At 46.2% G+C, this 25062-nt stretch overlaps 2 protein-coding genes across 2 annotated transcripts; one reads left to right on the top strand and one right to left on the bottom strand.

Annotated features, from left to right (window-relative positions):
• Positions 1-1776: 1776 nt before the first annotated feature.
• On the top strand, positions 1777-6428 carry DCXR (dicarbonyl and L-xylulose reductase). The gene is made up of 8 exons (XM_079967702.1): positions 1777-1939; positions 2033-2130; positions 2937-3091; positions 3537-3579; positions 3961-4060; positions 4261-4325; positions 4847-4964; positions 5608-6428. The coding sequence occupies exons 1-8, from the start codon at positions 1891-1893 to the stop codon at positions 5709-5711; spliced, it is 732 nt and encodes a 243-aa protein (XP_079823828.1). The 5' UTR covers positions 1777-1890; the 3' UTR covers positions 5712-6428.
• Positions 5754-13677, bottom strand: RAC3 (Rac family small GTPase 3). Its single transcript, XM_079967710.1, has 6 exons — positions 13325-13677; positions 9891-9962; positions 8069-8186; positions 7636-7698; positions 7171-7330; positions 5754-6935 (listed from the first exon to the last, which is right to left on the bottom strand). The coding sequence occupies exons 1-6, from the start codon at positions 13357-13359 to the stop codon at positions 6805-6807; spliced, it is 579 nt and encodes a 192-aa protein (XP_079823836.1). The 5' UTR covers positions 13360-13677; the 3' UTR covers positions 5754-6804.
• Between the last annotated feature and the right edge of the window lie 11385 nt (positions 13678-25062).

The following is a 25062-nucleotide window of genomic DNA, read 5'->3' as shown; positions in this document are numbered from 1 at the left end:
AAGTGGCAGGCCTCAAGTAGCCCGTCATCTGTTGTGTTTGGAAATGTGGTGTGGTGTTCCAACACAAGTGTTACAGAATCAAAACACAGACGATCAAAATCAAAAAGTGTCATGGCGCAATTGCACGAAATGTGGGTTAGTAAAGATAATGCCAACCTTGTTACTAAGGCCTCGAATGTTACTGGGGCCCTTTTTACAAATAAGAATTAGGCTGGTGAAGAATAGCAGGCTAGAAGCACAGCTGGCAGACAAAGGAGAAACATTGTCACCAGTCTGCTGTGTTTGTGGAGGCTGTAGAGGCGGCTTCACTTCCTCCCCATCCAAGCTAATTTCCACACTGACAATGGAGGCCATTACTCCCCGTCCTCCAAGTATGGAAGCTGAATCACTTGACAAAGGTGAAACAACGCTCTGTCCCTCCTCACCTATGTGGAATTCCTGGTCACCAGTAGTGACCAAGGAGGGCTTTATCAGTTGCACCCACCCTGCTTACAGAATTTGTTCTTTATGGAGGCTCACCTGGGCCCTACATTGATGCATGTGTTTACTTATGTTGTGAACCCCCTCTAAGATCCATGGGTGCTGGGCTGTATAGATATTTAATGAAGGTAATACTTCTTTATTATTAAGTTTAAATTAAACGATATTGTGTTATAGTGTGCACCCCCCTGATATGTTTTATGATATGGTGCTGCAGAATACTTGCTTCATATAATTAAATAAAAATATTCCCCTAGGCTTTTTAACCTGATATTTCACTGCTGTTTGTTTATTTTACTGTTTTATTTATTTATTTGTATGAACTACCTTGGACATGCATAAAGCTAAATACTGACTGCACACTGATTCAGAATCCAGCAAATACGATATCCAGCAGCTTGTTTTCAATCCTGTGATGATGATCTGGGTTCACGGAGCAGGTCAGAGCTGAGAACTGTCTTTTTTATTTTTATTTTTAAGAGGGGGTGTCCAGTAACAATGGGATTATGGAAGTGTAAGAATGGATCATTAAATTACTGGAGACCAGAGACGTTTACCTGAATGTTGCCAGTAAGAATCACCCATGATCGGTGTCCCTCAAGGCCAGTTTATTTTATTTGAGATCATTTATGAAGATGGGTAAAAGCGGAAAGGGGCCAGCGTGCAAATGAATGGAATATACCACACTCAGTTGAACTTGGGTTTTTCTTTCTTTCTTTCTTCTAGGCACTTGCTTGAGGCGAGGCAATTTAGCAATTTGAGGATTAACAACACCCAGTGGGCAACGCTAAAGGGCTGCCATAAACCGCTTTCCTTCTCGGCCCTCCCGACCTGCAATATGAGGTTGATAGTAATAATATTAAAAAATGAATTACATTGACAGGCACGTGTGACATCCTCTCCGGTCCCGCCTCACCCCGCCTGCAAAATGGGGTAAAAATGAAAACCAAACACCGTGGACAATATCTGTGCAGGGCAATTTTTAAGATGTTGCCAGAAAACGTTGCAAATTGAAAGAAAAAGAATGACCGGGACTGGGGAGAAGGTCCCCACCCCTAGGGGAGAGGGAAGTCTTCGCATTCGCCATTGCCTCTTAGGGAACAGCAGCTACAAAATTCAGAGGGGAAACATGGCGTCAGAAGTAACGGAGCAGACCCATCTTTTAGACAAAGGAAAGGCTAGTCTGCTACTGTTTACCTCTGTGTGGGCGGAGTAAACCTGAGACGGGAGAAAAAGGAGCCCCGTTTTCAAGCGGGAGGGAAGGGGCGGTTCCGGGGCGAGCTGTGATTGGCAGGGTCCGAGAGGGGCGGTCCCGGTCTTGCCCCGCCTCCCTCTTTGCACGCCCCGCGCTCTGATCTTCGCCCCGAGGCGGGGACTCCGGACTCCAGACTTTCTGCGCCGCGGCGGGAGATGGAGGGCTTCTCGGGACGCCGGGCTCTGGTGACGGGGGCGGGCAAAGGTACCGGCCAGGGGTCTCCAGCCTGAAAGCAGCGCCCCCCCCCGCGCACCCTCTCCGGCCATTTAAGAGGCATTTCCTTCCTCCTTTTTGCAGGGATCGGCCGGGCTGTGGCGGTGGCGCTGAGCCGTGCCGGGGCCCAGGTGGTCGCGCTGAGCCGGACCCAGGCGGATCTCGACCACCTGCAAAAGGAGGTAGTCTTTCTTCAATGCCTCTTTCAGAAAAACTCGTGTAGGGTCGTCAAGCTTCTGAGAGGGCTCTTACTGGCTGGGGTTGCCCACACTCATGCTCCCACCTACCGACCAGCTGATCCCTGATCCTATATAGTTAGCTGATCTTCATGGAGACCCGGTGCTGAGAAAAGCTTCACTTGCTGAATTTCTTATCACTACCTACACTATTCAGGGTGTAGGAGCATTACTGAGAAACAATGTGATAGCTGGGGGGCAGGGGCGATGATTATCTGCCTGCACAGTTTTGTCTTCCATGCAATCCTTGTGATATTTTCACCTGTGGCACCATTTGTGTGGTTATTATTAATGTAGGGTACAAAATGTGAAATGCACATTCCAGCTTGTGTAGATCTTACATAGAATCTTACGAGTTGGAAAGGAGCACAAAGATCATAATTCTAAGCCAACCCCGGTAATGCAGGAATCTTTCGCCCAACCTGGGTCTCAAACCCACGACACTGAGATTAAGAGTCTCATGCTTTCTACCAACTGAACTATTCCTCATCCAAGATGTTACATTCTCATATGAGATGCAGACGATGTCACACACACTTGTGTAAAAGTGCCCCTAATGATACAGAATTAATTTCAGGGTGAAGATAGGATCTGACAACCCTAGTCTTGAACCATCAACCACATACGTCTTCAGCCTATTTTGTGCGTCTGTATGTTTGTTGGAAGAACAGGAACTGGGGCACCAGCAAACCCAGATTCTCTTCTGCTCCACTAGTTTAACCCTGATCTCCCTCTGTTTTCTCTGTTCTTAGTGCCCTGACATCCAGACGCTATGCATAGACTTAGGAGACTGGGAGGCCACAGAGGCAGCACTGAGCACAGTGGGGGATATTGACCTGTTGGTGAATAATGCTGCTGTAGCACTGCTGCAACCATTCCTACAGGTGACCAAGGAGGCCTTTGACAGGTAATCCCAGACCCGGGGCTACAGGCAGGTTCCCTTGTTGGTATCTGGTGGTTAGGGGAAGAGATGCCTAATTTCACACTGCAAGCTGTCATACAATTATGTGCCTTGCAGATTCTCACTTTGAGCCTTAGAGGCTTTCTGCATTCAATCCTGAAAGACGTGTAATAAAACCTTTATCCTAGATTGATGTTTTGCCAAATAAAAGAGCTGGCTCACAGAGGCGCCAAACACAACTCTTCCTGCCACTGTAGAGAGAGATGGAGGGGCTTGTTTTATTTTATCTGCTTGGTTATTGTCAAGGCAGATCCATTGCTAAAATAAGGGGGCGGTGCTCTGTTTGCAGGTTACAAGTGTTGTCCCTGCTTTTTTTTGTCCCTAGTAGTAACCTCAAGGCATTGCTGTCTGCTTTGCTTTGCATATTTAATCGGACTTTGCTTTTATGTAGGTCTTTCAATGTCAACCTACGGGCCGCACTGCATGTCTCCCAGGTGAGAAGTCTGCGTGGTGTTGGGAGGGCAATGCTCACTTCTGAGCAGCCAAGCAAAAGACTCAGAGGCTGGGCTAGTATTCTGGCCTCCCGTAGGAATTCTAGCTCAATCCTATGCATGTTCATTCTGAAGTAAACACTCACAAATAAACAATGGAATTTACTCCCCTAGTAAGTGCATAGGACCACAGCCTTAAAGTGTTAAACATGTAGAGCTTTGACCATGCTGTCACATGCTCCTTCAGGGCTGAGGTACATTAGAACTTCTCCATGTAACTGCTCCTCTGTGCTCAAGGCTTGTCTTTAGTTACAATGGTGATAGTGCACATTAAACCCCAAGCTACAATGTCCTCACCCCTTTATCGGGTGCCATGCGTTTCAGATTGTTGCTCAGAAACTGATTGCCAGGGGAGCGCCGGGTGCAATTGTGAATGTCTCAAGCCAGGCATCTCATCGGGCTCTGACCGATCATACGGTTTACTGTGAGTAAAACTACAAGGTTTTTGCTGCTGTACTTCCTGCTAAACACAGGTGGAATCTGCAAGCAGTGATTGCAATGACAACGTTGCCTCAAGCCATGCTTGTTCAAGCTGGCCATGGATGAGAGCGTGAGGGGCAGGATTGGGGTGTGGGGATGAGCAGGCAGCAACCCAGTACACTAAATTCTCTTGTTGTGTTGAAGGTTCCACCAAGAGTGCCTTGGATATGCTGACAAAGACAATGGCTCTGGAGCTGGGTCCCCATAAGGTAAGAACTGAACCTTGATGAATTATTATAAGAATGTGAACATCTGGAGTGGAAAAGGCCATGAGAACTATAGTGCAGTCAGAGTAGAGTAAACAGAGGCTAATAGTGGTTGAATCAGGATATATGCCTATGGCAGTGTTGAGGAACCTGTGCCCCCCCACCAAATGTTGTTAGACTATAATTCCTATCAGTCTCAGTCAACATGGCCACATGGTCAGGGATGATGGGAGTTGTAGTCCAAAAACATCTGGGAAGGCCACTTGGTTCATCATCCCTGATGTAGGCCAAAGAGGAAAACTCAGCTGGATCCTGCCCTGAAGGTAATCAGGTTGAATAAGTCAGAATCACGTATATATTCCTACATGCCAGTTGGGAAAATCTCTGTCTCTGGAGATTTCTGTTTATGGACAAGAATGGTTATAAAAGAGGGGGAAGATCTGAAAGCCCCAGCAGGTGTCCTGCTGGCATGTATGGGCTAAGCCTGCATTCATTATCTACTTTCCTGTCCTTGCTTTTTCAAGATTCGGGTGAACAGTGTGAACCCCACAGTTGTCATGACAGACATGGGCCGCCTCAACTGGACTGATCCCCAGAAAGCTGGACCTATGATTAGCCGCATCCCATTGGGGAAATTTGCAGGTATCTTGAAGCATCAGTTTCCCATGAGGAGCGCAAGTGGGGGCATCTGTAGCTTTGAAAACCTAGTAGAAAAGAGAAGAGCATGGCAGCCTCCTCTGAGTAACGTGGAACAGTTGAGATTGCCTCTGACTTCCCCAGAAATACCCTGCTTCCACTGGGCTAAAGGGACTGTGTCTCAAAATGAAGGAGGATTGCTTACCATTTAAGATCATGGCAAATGGACATCCTTCCAGGGACAGGCAAAACTGCTATTTCCCCTTTTCCTGATAGACATGTAACTATGCATCAGTACATGCATTAGTACATTAGTACATGCATTAGTTAGTAGTCAGGAGAGTGCAGTTCTCACACACGGGCTATACTACCCCTGTCCTGTATGGATTTGCTTGAAAAGCACACCAACCATTGAAAACTGCTTTGGGAGAAATCACATGCAGGAGTCCTATCACATGTATAACTGGTTGACAGACTCCAGCTAGTATCTGCCAGAGAGAACAGTCTTGGGGCAGGGCTACAGCACATATGGAAGTGCAAGGATGGGGAAGATCTTGTTTGGAATTTGGGGCATTTCATCCACCTCTGAAATCCCAAGGGGATTCAGTGGACTTGATTGCCTAGAGCTGCCTCTGGTCTATCATTACAGAGGTGGACGATGTGGTGAACAGCATTCTCTTCCTGCTGAGCAACCAAAGCAACATGACGACAGGTGCCATGCTGCCAGTTGACGGGGGATTCCTTGCCTGCTAAAATCCAGCATTTGCTTCCGTCTTCCCTGTGTGATTTCCCCCCCCTACTGAGTCATCTGGAACAGACTGAGACGTGGAATGAAATTCTGTGGAACATGGATGGGGAACTTGCCGCAACTCCAGATCTTCATGGGCCCCAGCTCCCATCAGCCTGGCCAATAACCAGGGATGACGGATGTTGTGGCCACAGAGAGGCAGACCAAGTGGGAGGTTCCATGAGTGGATGCATGCGGAAAGTGAGGGCTGTAGGATGCTTGCGTCTGCCGCTGACCCTGAACAAATCACACTTCCTTACTTATGGAGAAATGTTTATTGTATAAAATAAGAGGTGTTCAGCTCATCACTCTACACGATGATTAAAAACTGGACCCGTCTCCATCCCAACCCCTCCAAAGCTCTCCCTGCTCCATCCCCCAGTCCATCCCACCTGACAAAAGGAAGGGGTTGGCCATAACCCTTTCCACCTGCATCATCTTTAATCTTACAGAAAGGTTCCTGCCATCTGGCCCTGTCCTGCTCAGGCCGGACAAGGTAAAGAGGCCTTCCTCCAACTCTCCATCTTTGGGAGAGCTGATGGTCTGTAAAACCAGCTGAGGAGCAGCACACAGGCTGATATCCTGAAAGGCGAAGGCAGCTTGGGATGGCACAGAGCTGCACTGATCATTTAGCTTTGCTAGTGTCTCGTGCAAATAAAGCACTATAAAGGCTACTTCTTCAACCTGTGTCCCGTTTGTCTTTCCCTGCCCCAGCTGGGGTTTGTTACCTGCTCCTGCCACAATGCTCTAGCACCAATAGAAGTAGTAATAAAGGGCTGGTCTTTCCATTCACGCATTACCCCCCCCCCCGGCATGGAGACACGGGGAGCATGCACCTCCCACTGCTCCGCCCTGGGGGTGGGACAGCATTGAGCTCCTCCTCCTCCCATGCGGCCCTTTTACATCGACACAGACGTTAAATCAAAGAGACATTTAAAAAACACTGACTTCGTACATGATGAAGGGCCCCGCCTCTCCCATTGCGGGAACACCCAGCGAACGCTTCCTCCTGGCACATACAAGGAGGAGACACCCATAACATGCTGAACTCAGACGCCCTTAGAACACGGTGCACTTCTTGCCAGGCTTCTTCACGGGGGGAGGACAGAGCACAGCACGGATGGCTTCATCAAAGACAGTCTTGAGGCCACGCTGTGTAAGGGCAGAACACTCTAGGTACTTGACTGAACCTGGAGGAATTCAGGAGACAACATGACTTAGGGAGAGTTGCGATTTCTCTGCTTCCCCCTCAGATCCTTAAACCTTGATTATAAAATTCTTTTTTCGGGGGGAAGGAAGGTTCTAGTGCACATGATAGACAAAAAGATGGAAAAGCACAGAAGCTAACACTTCTAATTGTTGGGAGAATGCTGTGTCCCCCTCAGATCACCATTGCTTCCTGTAGCCCCCGCTTCCAAGACTCACCAATTTCCCTGGCCATAGCTAGACCCTGAGGGTAGGTAATGGGAGCCAGCTTCTTGTCACGCAGCCTCTCAATGGTGTCCTTGTCATCCCTCAGATCCAGCTTGGTGCCCACCAAAATTATTGGTGTGTTGGGGCAGTGATGTCGAACTTCTGGGTACCACTGAAAATGAGAAGCGAGGGAGTGAATATCCTTGACGGCAGAAGTTACTGTGCGCTAGAAGCAAAATGGTACCCAAGGATAGGTGGCCCTTCCTGACTCTTTGCTTTGCCAAAGATGCCTGGGAGAGGCCTTTAAGAAAATATCCTGATTCTACTTCACTGACTTTTAATCCTGTCCTTGAGGCATCACTCATGTGCTTTGGGCAGCAAGATGAAAGGCACCCTCTGCCAATCTGTGGCTAGGCTGCTACGAACAGGCCTACCTCTTGGTAGTCACTTCCACATTCTTAAGAGAAAGCCTCTTACCTTGGCTCGGACGTTTTCAAAGGAAGCTGGGCTCACCAGTGAGAAGCAAATCAGGAAAACATCCTGCAAGGATACAAGCAGTATACATGACGAGGGTGGTATGTAACTTTTGATGAAACAACAGGTGTAGGAAATGCATCTTGTCCACCTGCAAGCTCTTTGTGTCCCAATACTGTCCTCTCAATTTAGCGCCCGCCCCAAAATACCAGATTTCACAAAAGGGATGTGTAATATTGGCTTAATTTTTTATTGAACTGACTGAAGATTTCTCTCATGGTCACGTAATTCAAACTTGTTTGTCGCAGAAAGAGCATGGAATGCATTTGTGCATAGTCTACAAGAGTACTGCCTAGTTTGGTAGACGTGGAGGGGCCTTTCTCTAAAAGGAGATACAATCCGACTCCACTTGTGGAGGGGCAGCCTCATCACTTACCGTCTGTGGGTAGGAAAGAGGCCTTAGCCTGTCATAGTCTTCTTGTCCTGCTGTATCCCACAGTCCCAGGTTTACTGGCTTCCCATCTACCATGACGTTGGCAGAATAATTATCAAACCTGGAGGGGGAAATGTTCCATCAGCAACAGAGAATCACTCTCTACTCCACCATCACAGGTCACACCCTCAGTATCACAGTGCGATCCTATACATATCTACTCCCACTGAGCAATTCGGATTACTCCCAAATAGGTGGGTTTCAGATTGCAACCTTAATTCCATGCTAGATTAATTGTGCTGGAATACTTCCCACTAACTACTTCTCTCTTCTAAAGCAGTAACTATTCACTACACATTTTAGGGCATCCCCTCAATCACATTGCTTTATTTCTTCCTCCACCACACTTAAATCACATCTGTTGTCTAACCTAATGGTGCCTGAAAAGTAGTAGCACAGTCTCTTCTTCTACCTCCCTACCCCTGCCCCTGGCTGTCTTTATTAAAAATATTATTTTCCTCCCATAACGTTTGTTCTTTTTGTTTTTATATAGTGAAATAGCTCTGTTTTGTAATGTTAAACCCCATTAATTTAAAAAGCCCTCAGGAGAAACAGGCACTGATAATGAGAGGCATTTAGGAGGGGCGATTAACATCAGCAGCCCCATTGTGAAAGCTGTCTTAGGACAAGCTGCAAGCAGGAGACTTTTCAATGATGTCAGAAGGGCCATTTGCTGAATGGGGAAATAAGAAAGATCACAGCCATAGTGGTGGGCATTCCAGGATTATATATTAAGTGATCTGTTGAACTTCCCTTTTAATTCTGCTTCCAGCTGAGAGCAGAAAAGCAATGCCTCAGGATTGTTAAAGCGTGCTAGAGCAGAAGTAACCTGAGTTAATCTGTATATTACATTTCAGTAAGTTACTCAACAGGCAACCTGTACAGAGGTGGAGAATAAGTTTAACACCAACCCTTTCTCTGTTACTTTCGAAGTCAAAGTATGGTAAAGGTAAAGGTACCCCTGCCCGTTCGGGCCAGTCTTGACGGACTCTGGGGTTGTGCGCCCATCTCACTTCAGAGGCCAGGGGCCAGCGCTGTCCGGAGACACTTCCGGGTCACGTGGCCAGCGTGACATCGCTGCTCTGGCCAGAGCCAGAGCCAGAGCCGCACACGGAAACGCCGTTTACCTTCCCGCTGGTAAGCGGTCCCTATTTATCTACTTGCACCCGGAGGTGCTTTCGAACTGCTAGGTTGGCAGGCGCTGGGACCGAGCAGCGGGAGCGCACCCCGCCGCAGGGATTCGAACCGCCGACCTTTCGATCGACAAGCCCTAGGCGCTGAGGCTTTAACCCACAGCGCCACCTGCGTCCCAGAAAAGTATGGTAGAAGCATGTAAATGATATGACTCTAGTGAACATTTCCCACAGTGCTATTATTCTTAAGCACAATCCTTGAGGGATGCTATAGCAATCGCAACCAGGGCTATTTTACCCAACAAAATTCCACATAAGAAAAGCAGGCATATAGATCATCTGTGATTTTTTTGCTATGTGTGGACACACACTAGAAAACAATGGCTAATTACAGCTTCCCTGCAGATGTGCCTACAGCAAAATACTTCTTTTTATTTTTAAAGTCATTTGTGTTTAACTTTATCCAGTTTAGTAGACTATTGCTCAATTTGTCCCACTTCAAGTGTCCCTAGGAGTCCCAGTTCTTTCAATACCCAGAGTATCAGCATCCCAGTGTGGGACTTCTACAAACCACCATATTATCTTCGCATGCATGTTATCCCACAACTATGTAGTAGAACCTTTATACTCACACAGTAGGGATGTATTCTCCGGGGAAGGCATTTGTCGTGTAGCTGATCAACAGACAGGTCTTCCCCACAGCCCTGAAGAAACGAAAGCAGAGCCATACAGCATAGACACAACAGGATGGCACGGAGTGGGGCTGAGAGGGGGGAAATGGGGTGCATTTCCCCAATTCTCAACCACTGGATCAGATCTAGATTTTTGTATAGGTGATCTAGCCTTAACACACCCAAACTTCTTCCTTCAGTGACATTGTTCTATGGGGCAGAAAACACACCTTATACAGCAGGGATACCCAATGTTCTACACTCATCAGCCCCAGCCAGCTTGGCCATGATCAAGATAACTGGAGTTGTAGTATGGCAACAACTGGAAAGCTACCCTGCCCTTATAGTGAGATTCTTCACACACTACTAATCTGGGCTCATAATAACCTAAAAAAAACACCCCTCATTGTTGAGACTAACAGGGTGCAATTGGGTTAAAAAGTGAAAACACAATTAATAGCCAAGGATTTTAAGTTCCAACAGGAAAAACGGTGTTCAACGATCCTGCATTTAAGCTTGCTTTTTGCATACCAAGGATCTCTCAATGGCCCAGCCAGCAAGCCCAAAAGCCAAAGGGACAAATTTTAACCCATATGATCTCATGTACATGAGAATATATGTGAAAACCATTTGGTAGGAAACAAATGTATTGCTCTCTACTGTCCTTTCTGTGCAACACACATTAAAAAAAAAGGATGCTTGTGATATAATGTCTGTGGACTGATTCTGTTAAGATCAGCACCAGCATTGTCTAATGGCAAGCCATTGCATAGGGAGAGGTCACGCACCTTGTACCCAGTCACAGCATTCCCTTCCCATGTGCTGGAAATTTCATTTGCATGCTCGCACTTCTGATTCTTAGCCATTTCCCCATCTCACTGGGTATGGTTTAAAGCAGGCAGTGTTGTGTGTGTGTGTGTGTGTGTGTGTGTGTGTTTGTCTTCAGGAGGTACTCAAGAGCATGCAGTACCAGCATCTTTTGTTGTTGTTGTTAAAAAGCGTGGCACTTACTGTAAGAACTTCATGCTGAGTACCAGCACCTATTTTTCTAGGGGGTGAGGGTAAGGGCGCATTGAAAGCAGGAATTGCCAACATCTGCAAACAGGGAGATTATTTTAACTTTTCTTTGAGTAAAGGTCTGAACAGATTGGGCGAGAGGTGCAGTTTGACCATGTTAGAATTAATGCGTTTTAATTTATCTTTGTAAGCATACAGTTTTCTCATATCAGTGGAGCAATGAGGCACATAAATGGAGATACCCCAAATCAATGGTGGCAGGGAAGTTGGATCACCCAATGCCTTGCGATAAATATCATGTGGCATTTACAGAATGTTTTTTGAGCATTCAAAGTGATTCGTGTGCATCGCCTAAATAATACTAAGAACCCACTGTAAGGTAGGTCAGTGCTATTGGAAGGGGAAGCCAGGGAACCTGAAGCTGAGAGATTGGGGTGGTGGGAGATTGATGTGCTAGAGCAACAATGAGGTGGGGAGGGGAGAAAGAGAGTCAGAAGACAACCGCCACAAAAATAGCTGACTGTGTTTGAACCAGATCCTCTGTGCTGAAGGGCCAGCCACAGAGTTCACCGCTCAAGTGATGTCTGAACTAGGGGCTCCTGACTTCACACTGCCATTTATCACACCTGTATTGCACCCTTCTTCTAAGGAGCTAAGGGAGCATACCTGATATCACCTCCTCTTTCTCAACCCTATGGGGTAGGATAGGCTGAGACTCTGTGATTTGCCCAACCCGCCCCCAGCAGGGCTTTGAACCCAGGTTTCTGTGTTCCATGACCGACATGCCTTCTACAGCACACTACATGCTGAAGCCCTGGCACCAGGTAAAGGTAAAGGGACCCCTGACCATTAGGTTCAGTCGTGGCCGACTCTGGGGTTGCGGCGCTCATCTCGCTTTATTGGCCGAGGGAGCCTGCATACAGCTTCCAGGTCATGTGGCCAGCATGACTAAGCCGCTTCTGGCGAACCAGAGCAGCACACAGAAACGCCGTTTACCTTCCCGCCGGAGCGGTACCTATTTATCTGCTTGCACTTTGACGTGCTTTCGAACTACTAGGTTGGCAGGAGCAGGGACAGAGCAACAGGAGCTCACCCCGTTGTGGGGATTCGAACCACCAACCTTCTGATTGGCAAGTCCTGGGCTCTGTGGTTTAACCCACAGTGCCCTCTGCGTCCCTACCACCAGGACAGTTCCCTAAATCCCTGAATCCATCTACCAACATAGTTATTTGAGCACAATACTGTATTCCTTTGCTGGCCTGAACATTTGAGGTGGCTGGCAACCATCCTTGGGATTCACCCTGCACCAGGGCTTATTGCTGTCAGCTTGCCAAGCTATCTTCACACATCATCCTGGCTGGTGGCACTTAAACCTTCAAGCTGGGGAATCACAGCATTTGAAACAGCCATGGCTCTGTGCGTGTGAGAGAGAGAATGGCACTCCATCAAGAATGGAGATTTGCCCATCTCTGCCAATCTGCAGGGCGGTCATATCATTTTAGGATTCAAAGAAGGAAACACACCTTATCTCAGCCCGCCTCGCTGAATCGGTGTCAGAGCCCTATCACAATAAAAGCAGCCGCCCCGCTCCTCGATCCAGCTGTGTGTATGTGCGCGGGAGAGGCGGGGAGGCGTTGTGCCAAAGGGAAGGCGAAGGGCTTTCATAAAGGCTCCCACCAAACCACATGGCGATACTAAGTGCGGAAACCCGGAGGACGAACAGAGGGGCAGATCAGAAGCGTGGGGTGGATGGAAGCCTTCCCTGGAGACCCTAGGAGCCAACTCCTAGGGGGCCGAGGTCCCTTCGCCCCCGCCCCCATAAAATATTTGATGGGGCTCCCCCCCCCAAAGTTGACGAGCGTTGCCATTCAAATGGTATGCGTGCGCCTTGTCTTGTGATTGAATACGTGGGGTGGGGCTTACCTGCCCCCCCAATATTTTTATTCAAGTTGGCACCCCTGCTGGAGACTGCAGCAGAAGGGGGGGCGCAGCACAGAAGAATGAGAGGAGAGGGGCGGCGGGCAGCTATGATCAGGGGCAAAGGCTGGCAAGGCAATGGGGGGGGGTTTCGTAGGGCAACAATAGGTGCGTGTGTAAGGGGCGCGCGCGCAGGCATAGGAAAGCAGGCGCCTCCCCAAGAGGCAACTAGATGGGCGTGTGCTCAGATCCCCTCTGCTGGTGGAAACCCACCCCCCTCTTCCCCCAGACGCCCCCCCCTCCTCCCTTCCAGTGCACCATCCTCTTCCTCTCCGCGAGGCGTTCATTCTCTCCCCGCTAGCCCAGAGCCCCACCCTTGAGGTCCCCAGCCGCCTGGGCCGAGCGCCAGCGTCGCCCATCCGCGCCCCCCCCCGACGGCGATGCCTTCCGGCGGCGCTCACCCGTCTCCCACGACCACACACTTGATGGCCTGCATCTAGCCCCGGCTGCGATGGCGGCGGCGGCGGCGGCGGGCGCCGGGCTCCGTGTGCCTCGTCTTCTTTGGCGATGGATGCCGCCCGCAGCCGCAGTGAACGAGAGAGAGGGAGGGAGGGAGGAGAGGGAGCGAGCCAGAGAGAGCGAGCGAGCGAGCGAGAGAGAGAGAGCGAGCCGGGCGGGGCCAGGGAAGGAGGAGGCGGCAGCGTGGGAGTCCTGTGGCCCCTCCCTGCCACCCCTGGACTCGCGTCGGCGGAGCCGTGTGGAAGGAAGCGGGGCAGAGCAGAGGCACCTTGCAGGAGATGCCCAGATCTTAGGACCCAGCAGGCGCCTAGGGAGCAACCCGCGGTAGCTTAGCAACTGACTGGTGCACTGCCTGGTGGCGCCTGGGACAGCAGCAGCCAGCACCGTCGGCGACGGGGGGGGGGGGAGATGGTCAGAATCGGGCCCTTTGCAGTCACAGAATCCTAGAACCCGGGAGTTGGAAGGGGGTCCCCGAGGATCGTCTAGTCCAGCCCCCTGCAATACAGGAATCAGGGCTACAGAACCCCTCCAATCCACCTCTGTTTAGAAACTTCCAGCGAAGGAGAGCCCGGTGCCTGCAAAGGCAGCCTCTTCTAGTCTAAGAGTTATTTGCTGCCTGCATTTATGCCCTGCCTTTTTTGCCAAGGTGCTCCAGATCCTGGAAGAACAGGAGTGGAGCCCGGGCTGGGTCACAGCAAGGGTTCCTTCTGGCCTCCCAGTGGCCAGTCAGGCACCCATAAGGAGCCCCATAGCAGGGCATGGCCTCAACAGCATTGGCCCCACTTGTGTTTGAGTGGCAGACTACCACCACCTCCAACATAGGTGTAGCCAGGGTTTATGGTCTTTTTGGGGGGGCGGGGGAGAACATCAGTTAGTTAAGTATTTTTTATTATTTACTTGATTTGCCCCCTGTCCCCTTTGGCTACTCCCATGACTTCCAATACATGTTATCCTCACAACAAGCATGCGAAGTAGGTGAGGCTGAGAAAGTGTGGCCCAAGGTCACCCCATGAGAACTTAATGGCTGAATGGAAATTCGAACCCTGGGTTCTCTGGCCCTAACTCCAAGAGGTGGGCAAATATGTGAGGGTGGATGACCATCTGCTGATGGGAGCTGGATCCCAACATTACCTGGAGGACCAGAAGTGCCCTATCCCTGTGGGGAGTCAAACACTACATTACTGCAACCACTACATTACTGCAACCACTGCAACCACTACATTACTGTAGGGGGTTGGCACCTTTCTGCTGGCATGGCCACTGCACCTTTAAATGTCTACAGCAGTCTGATGCTGCTGTTTATCTTCTGAGTCAGATTGAAGTAATTGTTATGTGTGCACAGCATGGTTATTCTGTTGTGAACCACCCTGTGGCCGCATATAAAGAGTGATGCTGACATTCCTTAATAAATAAGCATGCAGGCATTCCGCTACAACAGAAAGGGCTGTGGCTCAGATCTGCTTTGTGTGGAAGAGGTCCAAGATTCACTCGCTGGCACCCTCAGGGTAGGGCTGGGAATGTCCTCTGCCTGAAATCCTGGAGAGCTGCTTGCCTGCCAGTGTTGGCAATACTGAGCTACAAGGCTGTGTCTTCATTGCTATTACAGTGGTACCTCAGGTTACAGGCGCTTCAGGTTACAGACTCCGCTAACCCAGAAATAGAACCTCGGGTTAAGAACTTTGCTTCAGGATGAGAACAGAAATTGTGCGGTAGTGGCACGGTGGCCCCATTAGCTAAAGTGGTACCTCAGGTTAAGAGCAGTTTCAGGTTAAGAACAGACCTCCGGAACGAATTAAGTTCTTAACCTGAGGTACCACTGTATAAGAGAATGAGGGAGGCATCCATGGTGAGTTCTGGCACCTCTTTTTCTAGAAAAATAGCACTGGATCATGTAGCCATTAGTGTCTTGAGGCTAAGTGGCAACCCTAGCCGTGCACTGCAAGTGTAACTCTGTGGCTATGGTCAGTAACTTGTTTTACAGAGCTACTTTGAGGGCATCCTGTCAAATGGGATGAAAGAGGTCAGGTTAGCCCTTATGCCCCATTACTGCAGCAACCAGCCTTTTAGTGCATCTCTGGAGTGGCAGAGGTGGGTCTGGAACTTCCAGTCGTTGGTTTCTCCTAAATTGTGACCTGGTGAGGAATTGTGATTTGAAGCCACAGAGCTCCATCTGGCAGCTATATTAGGGGGTTGGTTAAAAGCCCTGATACATAAACTCAAATGAACAGCCCAGTGGAGGCAGCTTCCCAGGCATGAGTGCAGAAACACCCAGCAGCTTTCCTTGCCCTGGAGGCCAACTCAGGCAAGCACCCCAACTCAACACAAGGAACTGTCTATGCAAATCGCCATCTTTCCACAAAGCTGCTGGAAACCCAGGTGCCTGAGAACAGGTAACTGACACCCAGTATGGTGTCATGGTTATAGTGTTGGACTAGGGGCTTGGAGACCAGGGTTCAAATCTCCACTCGGCCATGAAGCTCACTCACGGCTTGACCTTGGACCAGCCACTGCCTCAGTCTATTTTTTTTTTTTAATAATTTTTTATTCATTTTTCAAACAGATAACAAAAACAATACAAAACAATATAATTTCCAACCCATCGTTTCATACCCCTCTTTCTTTTGACTTCCCCATACCTCCCCATCCCTGCATCCTTGTTTAATGGTTCTTTAGCAACCCTTAGGTCCATTATCTTAATTCCTTTTCATAAAAGTTCCTTTAGTTTTTTTGATTACTGCTGCAATTCTTTACCTCTTACCCCCTGACATCTTAACATTCCTCAATTTTACAATTGTTTTTAAGGTATATTTTAAATTTCTTCCAGTCCTCTTCCACTGTCTCTTTCCCCTGGTCACGGATTCTGCCCGTCATCTCGGCCAGTCCCATAAAGTCAATCACCTTTGTTTGCCATTCTTCCAGAGTAGGTAGTTCTTGCGTCTTCCAATACTTTGCCAGTAGAATTCTTGCTGCTGTAGTGGCGTACATAAAAAAAATCCTATCCTTCCTTAACACCACTTGGCCAACCATGCCCAAAAGGAAAGCCTCTGGTTTCTTAGGAAAAGTCCGCTTAAGGACCTTCTTAATTTCATTATAGATCATTTCCCAGAAAGCTTTAACCTTTGGGCAGGTCCACCAAAGGTGGTAGAAAGTGCCTTCAGACTCATTACATTTCCAACACTTATTATTAGGCAAATGGTAAATTTTTGCAAGCTTGACTGGGGTCATGTACCACCGATAGATCATTTTCATAATATTTTCTTTTAAAGCATTACATGCAGTAAATTTGATACCGGTGGTCCATAACTGTTCCCAGTCAGCAAACATAATATCATGACCAATATCTTGTGCCCATTTAATCATTGCTGATTTCACCGTTTCATCCTGTGTATTCCATTTCAACAGCAAGTTGTACATTTTTGATAAGTTCTTAGTATTGGATTCCAACAGTTCTGTTTCTAATTTTGACTTCTCTTTCTGAAATCCTATTTTCCTGTCCTGTTTAAATGTCTCATTTATCTGATGGTAATGCAACCAATCTCGAACCTTAGGCTTTAGTTTCTCATAACTCTGAAGTTTCACCCTTTCACCATCATATTCTAGAATCTCATGATATTTTGGCCATTTAGAGTCCATATTAAGCTTTTTTACTTCCCTAGCTTCCATTGGTGACACCCACCTAGGGGTTTTACTTTCCAGCAGATCTTTATATCTAATCCACACATTATACAATGCTTTCCTTACAATATGGTTTTTAAAACTTTTATACACCTTTACCTTGTCATACCATAAGTATGCATGCCAACCAAAGCTATTGTCGTACCCTTCCAGGTCCAAAATGTCAGTGTTCTCAAGAAGTAGCCAGTGTTTCAACCAGCAGAAAGCTGCCGATTCATAATAAAGTCTTAAGTCCGGCAGGGCAAACCCCCCTCTATCCTTTGCATCAGTTAAAATCTTAAATTTAATTCTGGACTTTTTGCCCTGCCAGACAAATTTTGATATGTCTTTCTGCCACTTCTTGAAACAGTCCATCTTGTCCAAAATCTGCAACGTCTGGAATAAAAACAGCATTCTAGGCAATACATTCATCTTAATAGTAGCAATTCGGCCTAACAAGGAAAGTTTCAACCTTGACCATATTTCCAGATCCTTCTTTACCTCTGCCCAACTTTTTTCATAATTATCCTTAAATAAATTCACATTCTTGGATGTTAAGTTTAACCCCAGGTATTTTACCCTTTTTGTTATTTCCAGGCCTGTTTCATTCTGAAAACTCTCTCTTTCTTCCATTGTTAAGTTTTTTTCCAACACTTTCGTTTTTTGTTTGTTCAATTTAAAACCTGCTACTCGACCAAATATTTCAATCAGTTCTAATACTCTTTTAGTACTAGTGTCTGGCTGTTGCAAGGTCAATACTAGGTCATCTGCAAATGCTCTTAACTTGTAATGTCTAACTCCGACCTGAACTCCTTTAACCAACTGGTCCTTTCTAATCATGTTTAACAAAACCTCCAGGACTGATATAAAAAGCAAAGGGGATATTGGGCATCCCTGTCGTGTACCTTTTTCTATGGGTATTTCTTCTGTTACCACATTGTTTACAATTAACTTAGCCTTTTGTTGGGAATATATTGCACCTATACCGTTTTCAAAACCTTGACCTACCCCCATCCCTTGGAGATTCTTTTTCATAAAAGTCCAACAGATATTGTCAAAGGCTTTCTCCGCATCTACAAAAATCAAAACTGCTTTCCTGTTAATGTCAACATCTAACAACTCCAAAATGTCTATAATGTTCCTCACATTGTCTGACATATATCTCCCTGGGAGAAAGCCTGTTTGGTCCTTATGAATCTCATCTATCAACACTCTTTTCAATCTTTTTGCCAAAATGTCTGCAAAAATTTTGTAATCCACATTGAGTAAAGATATAGGGCGGTAGTTTCTAACCTGGTTCTTCTCAGCTTCTGTCTTCGGTATAAGTGAGATGAAAGCCTCTTTCCACGATTCAGGTGCCTTTTCCCCCTTCAGGATTTCATTGCAAACTTCCTTCAATGGTTGTATCAAGCATTCTTTCAGCATTTTGTAGTATTTAGCCGTCAGGCCGTCTGGTCCTGGTGATTTTCCCAATTTCATATTTTGAATGGCACCCTCTATTTCTTGTTCTGTTATTTCCTCATTTAGAGTCCTTTTACTTTGTTCTGGAATTTTTGGTAAGCCGTATTTTCTGATGAATTCTTCTATTTCTTGTTCATTAATTGGCCCTTGTGTATACAATTTCTTAAAAAAGCTTTGAAAGCAATTGTTTATCTCATTAGGTTTGTGGATAATTTTTCCATCCATTTCTAGACTGGTCACCGTGTTCATTTTCTGCCTTTTTTTCAATTGCCATGACAGAAGTTCCCCACATTTGTCCGCTGATTCGAAGGTTCTTTGTCTCATTTGCTTTATCTTCCATTCTATTTGTTGGTTCATGAGCTCCATGTACTGCATCTGATAAAACTTTATTTCTCTCAGGATCTCATGAGACTTTGGTTTGGACCTCAATTTCTTCTCTCCTTCTTTTATTTTTTCTAGGATTTTTTCCTTCCTCTCATTTTGTTGCTTCCTCTTTATAGAGTTCTGTTGAATTAGGAAACCTCGCATCACGGCTTTGCTTGCGTCCCAAATTATTCTTTTCTCCACATCTGTTTTCCTGTTAATCTCAAAATAATCTTTTAATGTTTTAAGGGCCTTCTTGTGGGTCTCTTCATCCTTAAATAGGGTGTCATTCATTCTCCATCTAAAGGATCCAGTTGTTGTTAGTTTCATCTCCATCTTCACTGCATTATGGTCGGAGCAAGTTTTTGGGCATATTTCTACTTTTTTTGTTCTTGACGCCAGACTGCTAGAAATCCAAATTTGGTCTATTCTTGTCCATGTCATTTTTGCCTCGGAGAAGAAAGTTCCCTCTCTCTCTAGAGGATTCCTTATTCTCCAAATATCAATCAAGTCCATAGTTTCAGTCATTTCAAAAAAGATCTTTGGTAGTCTCCCTTCTTTTGAGATCACTTGTCTCTGTGCCTTATCCATGTTTGTTGAGACAACTCCATTCATATCCCCCATCATTACGATTTTATAGTCTATGAAATCAACTAGTGTCTCATGCAACTTCTTAAAGAATTCGGCCTTCCCCTCATTTGGGGCATATACTCCAACAATCAAAAATTTTTCTTCTTGAATTTGTATTTCAATTGCCAGGTATCTTCCTTGTTCATCTTTAAATATCAATTTTGGGGCCAATTTTTCCTTTGCATAGATCACCACACCTCTTTTCTTCACTTTGTCTGATGAAATAAATTCTTGACCAAGTCTCTTATTTGTCAATAATTTCCTGTGTATCCTGGCAATATGGGTTTCTTGCAAACATATTATGTCTAATTGTTCTCTCTTCAAAATGTGAAAAACTTGTCGTCTTTTCCGAGGAAGGTTCAAGCCATTACAGTTCCAACTAAGAAGTTGCAGAGACATTTTGTATTTAAGTAGCTGTTCCTCCAACTGCTCCAAGCTTCTGTTCTTCCTCCGATGGTGGTGGTAGAAGTCCAAATGATAGATTTGCTATATCAGGTGGTTCTTTCTCCTCTGCAGTTCCTTTCTGCAAATCCTCCAGGTATCTCTCCAAAAATTGTTCTTTGTCCTGAATTGTTTTTATTTTGATCTTTCTTCCTTTAAAGTTAAAGGATAGTCCTTGTGGGAACTCCCATCTGAATGGTATGGTATTTTTCTTCAACAGGTCTGCTAGGCTCTTATAGTAGGTTCTCACCTCTAAAATATATTTGGGAATGTCCTTAAAAATCTGTATTTGACAGTTTTGGATCACCAGTGCCTTTTGGTAATGCAAGTTCAGTATTTTATCTCTTTCTTCTTTTGATCTCAGTGTAATTAGACAATCCCTTGGTTTCTTGTCCTGCCTCCTGCCCAGCCGAAAGGCTGTTGTTATCTCAAATTCTTCATCTTCCGCCCATTCCTCATGCCAAAAAGCTGCAAAGTTCTCTGTAAGGAATTCCACAAGGTTTTCCCCTTCCCCTTCAGGAACCAGTCTAAGTTTTAAATTCTTCTCTTTCCTCTGAAGTTCCAATAAGGAGAGGGCTGCATCATGCTCATTGACTTTTTTAATAATAGGCCCAAACTTTTCCCTTGTCTCCTCAGCCGTGGTTTTTGCACTTTCTGCAATCTTTCGTGTTTCAGAGCTCTCCTGGATTAATCTATTTATAGAATCTGTGTTAGACTTTACACTAGCTGTATTAACATCTAGTCTTGTTGTCAATTCTGTTAATTTTTTGGAGTTCTCTGTTGATAGCTTTGTCAATGCTTCCAGAGATTGATTTATTTTAAGGAGTGCCTGTGTCATAGGATCCATAGAAGCTGCTGTTTTTTCCTGTGCAGCTGGTACAGTTCCTGATATGGAGCCCCTTTTCTTGTGGGATTGTTTTGCTTTAAGTCTTGTTACTATCTCTTCTGTAGGGCCACTCATATCCTCAAGGTCGTTTTCACAGAGTTAGTTTCCAAGTGGAAAATCCCACTGTTACTTCTCCTAATGCAACAGTTTCACTTAAGACCCTCTAGAGGGAGCATTCAATTGTATCCAAAAGGCAAGGAAAAAACAAAGAAGCAGGAAAGTATAACAGTAGCCATTAATCTCCAATGTCCAAACCACAGAGTCTCTGTCTTCTATGTAGCCAAAATGCAACAGGGTAAAATCTAAGGTCCAGTAACTTTGTTACAAACAAGCCCCCACTTTAAAGAGTTTGACAGTTCATATCCCGGTGTCTTGTTTGGGCAGCCCGTCCTGGGGGGGTTTGACAGTGGAAGGTCTTATTTTCCCAATAATTTTCCAGCAGGTTAACAATGTCCCAATCCCTTCCCCCCTTCTCCTGCCTGTCGGGGGGGTAATTTAGTCCGATGTCAGTTTGACAGCTTAAAAAAAAGAAAAGTTCCCTTCAAATGCAGCTTGATTTTTCGTTGCTTTGTTTCTCCTGCAGCTCCGGGGAGGCAGACTTCCTTAATTTATGCCTTTCCCGTTTTCAGCCAAATTTCTTATTTTAGTGTCCCGTCAATTTCCAATCTTACTCACGGGTGTTGTAGTCAATTTGCAGTTTCAGGAAGGAATCGGCGCTCTCCGTTCATGGCGACGCGGCTTCACTCCGCTAGCTGGGTGACGACTCTCAGCACTGCGCTTACCCCGATGCCGCTCAGAAGCCTTTAAAAAGGCTCCCTCACAGTGCCGGGGGGCGCAAAAGGTGCCCACCGAATCTCCTTTGTTCACAGGCTCCGCGCCTGTGATTTTAGGGGTCCCCCGCTTGCCGTAGCGGGTAAGACCCGAACTAGCGAAGCAGTCCTGCCTCGGAGCTCGAGGCTCGGACCGCCATTAAACGCTGGCGCCGACCGGAAGTCCAGCCACTGCCTCAGTCTAGCCTACCTAACAGGGTTATTGTGATGATAAAATGGAGAGGGGAAGAGCCCTGTACACCACCTTGAGCTCCTTGGAGGAAATGTAATGATAACTCAGTTCCAGCACCTCTCATGTGGGCACCATTGCCATTATAAGAGAACAAGGGAAGCGTTCATGGTGAGTTCCGGCACCTCTTTTTCTAGAAAAATAGCACTGCGGGTGGCGCTGTGGGTTAAACCACAGAGCCTAGGACTTGGCGATCAGAAGGTCAGCAGTTCGAATCCCCGCGACAGGGTGAGCTCCCGTTGCTCGGTCCCTGCTCCTGCCAACCTAGCAGTTCGAAAGCACGTCAAAGTGCAAGTAGATAAATAGGTACCGCTCTGGCGGGAAGGTAAACGGCGTTTCTGTGCACTGCTCTGGTTCGCCAGAAGCGGCTTAGTCATGCTGGCCACATGACCTGGAAGCTGTACACCGGCTCCCTAGGCCAGTAAAGCGAGATGAGCGCCGCAACCCCAGAGTCGGCCACGACTGGACCTAATGGTCAGGGGTCCCTTTACCTTACCTTTATGAGTTTGTACATATAACGTTTTCTCTCAAACTCCACCCAAGAGAACTTATGAAATTATGGCATTCTCAGGGCCTGAGGGGGTGGAGTGGGGGAGCTGAGTTGTGTCTTTAGGATTGAAAATAGATTTGCCAACCATAGTTGCTGCTTGCTGCATCCATGGGGGGCACATTTCTTCTGACCTTTGCTATATAACTTCCTATCAAAGTCATGGTCTAGCAGTCAAGAGCAAGTTCAAGAAACCAATGTAGTTCTCTGGATAGCAGCCAAGCTGTGACCTAAGAGATGCAAAGCTAATTTCAACCACGTGTCTCCAGGCAAGTAATCATGTCTCTCCAGGGGCACCATTTGGGAGGGGGGGGTTGCCCCCTATAACTCTTAGACCATATGTGATTATATTTCCAGCCAATGTACTGGTTCTCTACATGGAGTATTATAAGCAGTTGAAAGGCCTTTGTACCAGCTATGCCTGTTTATTTTGCATTATGTACTAAACCCTTTGTTTTAATGCTGTTACTGTTTAAACTGTATGTTCTTTTCTTGCAGCCCTTGCTAGGGCAGTGAATAAATAAATGCAAAGGTATTTGTTAGAAAGTATCTTTGATTAATTTTTTTTTATCTTGTGCATGTTTAATCGCGTAATGGCAACTTTTGTGTGCATTTAAAGTGTGACATGAGGCTCAGAGTCACTTTTAGTGTCATATATGACTACTCATCAGTTGCCACCCACACATTATGGAAACCTCAAATTGGCACTGAGATTTAGTAAAATAGCTGAAGATGGTTGCTGATTTGCTGCCCCTTTCGATTAGCTGCCCAAAATGCAGGACAAGCCTAAGAGGGAACAAATTTCTGCTTTCCCACAGAATCAGTCAGATCCCATTAAACACCCATGCAAGGATTTTATTATTTTTAAGAGTCTGCCTCATAAAACCTGACGCCTGGGGCACTGTTGATGTGTGCATGGGGGAAGGGATGTCCTTGCCATTGGGCAGAGGGTTGCAGGGCACTGATTACTCCAGACAGACATGAGCAAACAGCACTCAGGTTTCCTCCCAAACCATATAAACAAACCTTTGAAAGAGCAAGAATAAACTAGGGTAGCTTTGTCCTTTTTCTCACCCCGCTGCCTTTGCAAACACTCTTCTCTAGCTGAGCTGTGTCCTTTCTGTCGCCAGCCATGTTGTTTTTCGTATAAGCAGGAGGACACCGTGTTAGTGAAGGCAGAAAAAGGGGCAGATGCTTGAAATCCCACCTCAGGCACATGCAATTCTCAAGCACTATTAAACCCACCACCAATAGATCATCCCTAAAATGGTAAGAAACTTGAAAAGTTACTGAAGATGTACAAAACTTTACAATTATATCCTCATGGAGTACATCTCCCACAAGGAAGCCACAGCCGTTGGCTAATAATATTCAGGGAAGTTTTTAATGTGTGATATTTTAGTGTATTTTTGGTTTCTATGGAAGCCGCCCAGAGTGGCTGGGGAAACCCAGCCAGATGGGCGGGGTACAAATAATTAATATTATTATTATTATTATTATTATTATTATTATTATTATTAGCCAAGAAAAACTAAGCAGGCCTTGACCTCTTAGAAGACCCTGTGTTAACAAGATTTAAGTTCAGGCCATCTTCATACAATGCGTTTTATATTTTAACAGGGGCTTGGAAGAGAAGAGATAAAATATTTCCTTTAGAAATCAGTTTTGGATTTCTGTCAGTTTTGGGGAAATGGAAAGTGTAAGAGATGAGTGGTATTGCTTCCCCATACAAATGGTGGCAACAATCTGAAAAGAAACAAAATTATTTCGGCACACAATTTGTATTATTGGAAGCTGCAAACACACCCACCCTACTGTGAAGTTTGGTGAATATTCCAGACTATAGGAGGGGGATTTTGCCTCCTCCTCAAAACCCACTGAGCATTATTATTATTATTATTATTATTATTATTATTATTAAAATTTGTATACCATCCTTCACCTGAAGATCACAGGGTGGCATAATAGTATATAAATGAGCTACTTCATTTTTGTAGCCTGTATGAAGGGTGGGTAGACATACATGGGTCTTGTCTGCATGGCACAGGAAGCCAAACCTTTGCATAGTGAGAGATGGCAAGAGTGTGTAGCTCTTGGAGAGGAGCTCACAGTTGCTGTATTCCTCCCTGGTTCTTTTAGCTGCTGTGCTGAGCTAAGCCAAGATGTGTCATCTGAACCGGGGGCTTGTGGTTAAGTAGCCTCATCACTAACCACAGTTCAGACGATATGCCAAACCAAACATTAGCTGAGCTCAGTGCAGTTTGGCAACATAAAGGACAAGGGAGAAGTAAAGCAGCTGAAAGCTTTTCCCTGGGGAGACTGCATGGTCTTGCTAAGCTAAGGTTTGGCTTAGCGCGTCTTGTGAACCAGGCCATTGTCAAATTATACATAAGCAACAGTGTCACAGTTATATGTGAAAAGACACATAAAATGAAGACTGGTCTGTGCACAAACCGGCCCTTGAACTGGAGCAAAAGTGAAACATTTCATTTTTATCCTGCCTTTAAAGGTAGAATAATAAATGAACACCAAGCTTGCCACTCCCATGAAAGGAACACAGCAAATTTGCCCCATCCTTGCCCCATCCGGCCACTCAAGCCTGTACCACTTTCAGGCCAAGGAAATAATGCACCGGCAGC

This window comes from Podarcis cretensis (genome assembly GCF_951804945.1).
Source record: "Podarcis cretensis genome assembly, chromosome: 2".
In the NCBI taxonomy this organism is placed as follows: Eukaryota; Metazoa; Chordata; class Lepidosauria; order Squamata; family Lacertidae; genus Podarcis; species Podarcis cretensis.
This window is presented reverse-complemented; position numbering and strand designations above follow the sequence as displayed.

Coding starts and splice junctions, on each gene's coding strand:
- DCXR (XM_079967702.1), top strand. CDS start 1,891: ATGGAGGGCTTCTCGGGACGCCGGGCTCTGGTGACGGGGGCGGGCAAA. Junction 3,580..3,960: donor CCGCACTGCATGTCTCCCAG/GTGAGAAGTCTG, acceptor CATGCGTTTCAG/ATTGTTGCTCAGAAACTGAT. Junction 4,061..4,260: donor GACCGATCATACGGTTTACT/GTGAGTAAAACT, acceptor GTTGTGTTGAAG/GTTCCACCAAGAGTGCCTTG.
- RAC3 (XM_079967710.1), bottom strand. CDS start 13,359: ATGCAGGCCATCAAGTGTGTGGTCGTGGGAGACGG. Junction 7,331..7,635: donor TTGAAAACGTCCGAGCCAAG/GTAAGAGGCTTT, acceptor TCTCATTTTCAG/TGGTACCCAGAAGTTCGACA. Junction 6,936..7,170: donor AGCTATGGCCAGGGAAATTG/GTGAGTCTTGGA, acceptor GAATTCCTCCAG/GTTCAGTCAAGTACCTAGAG.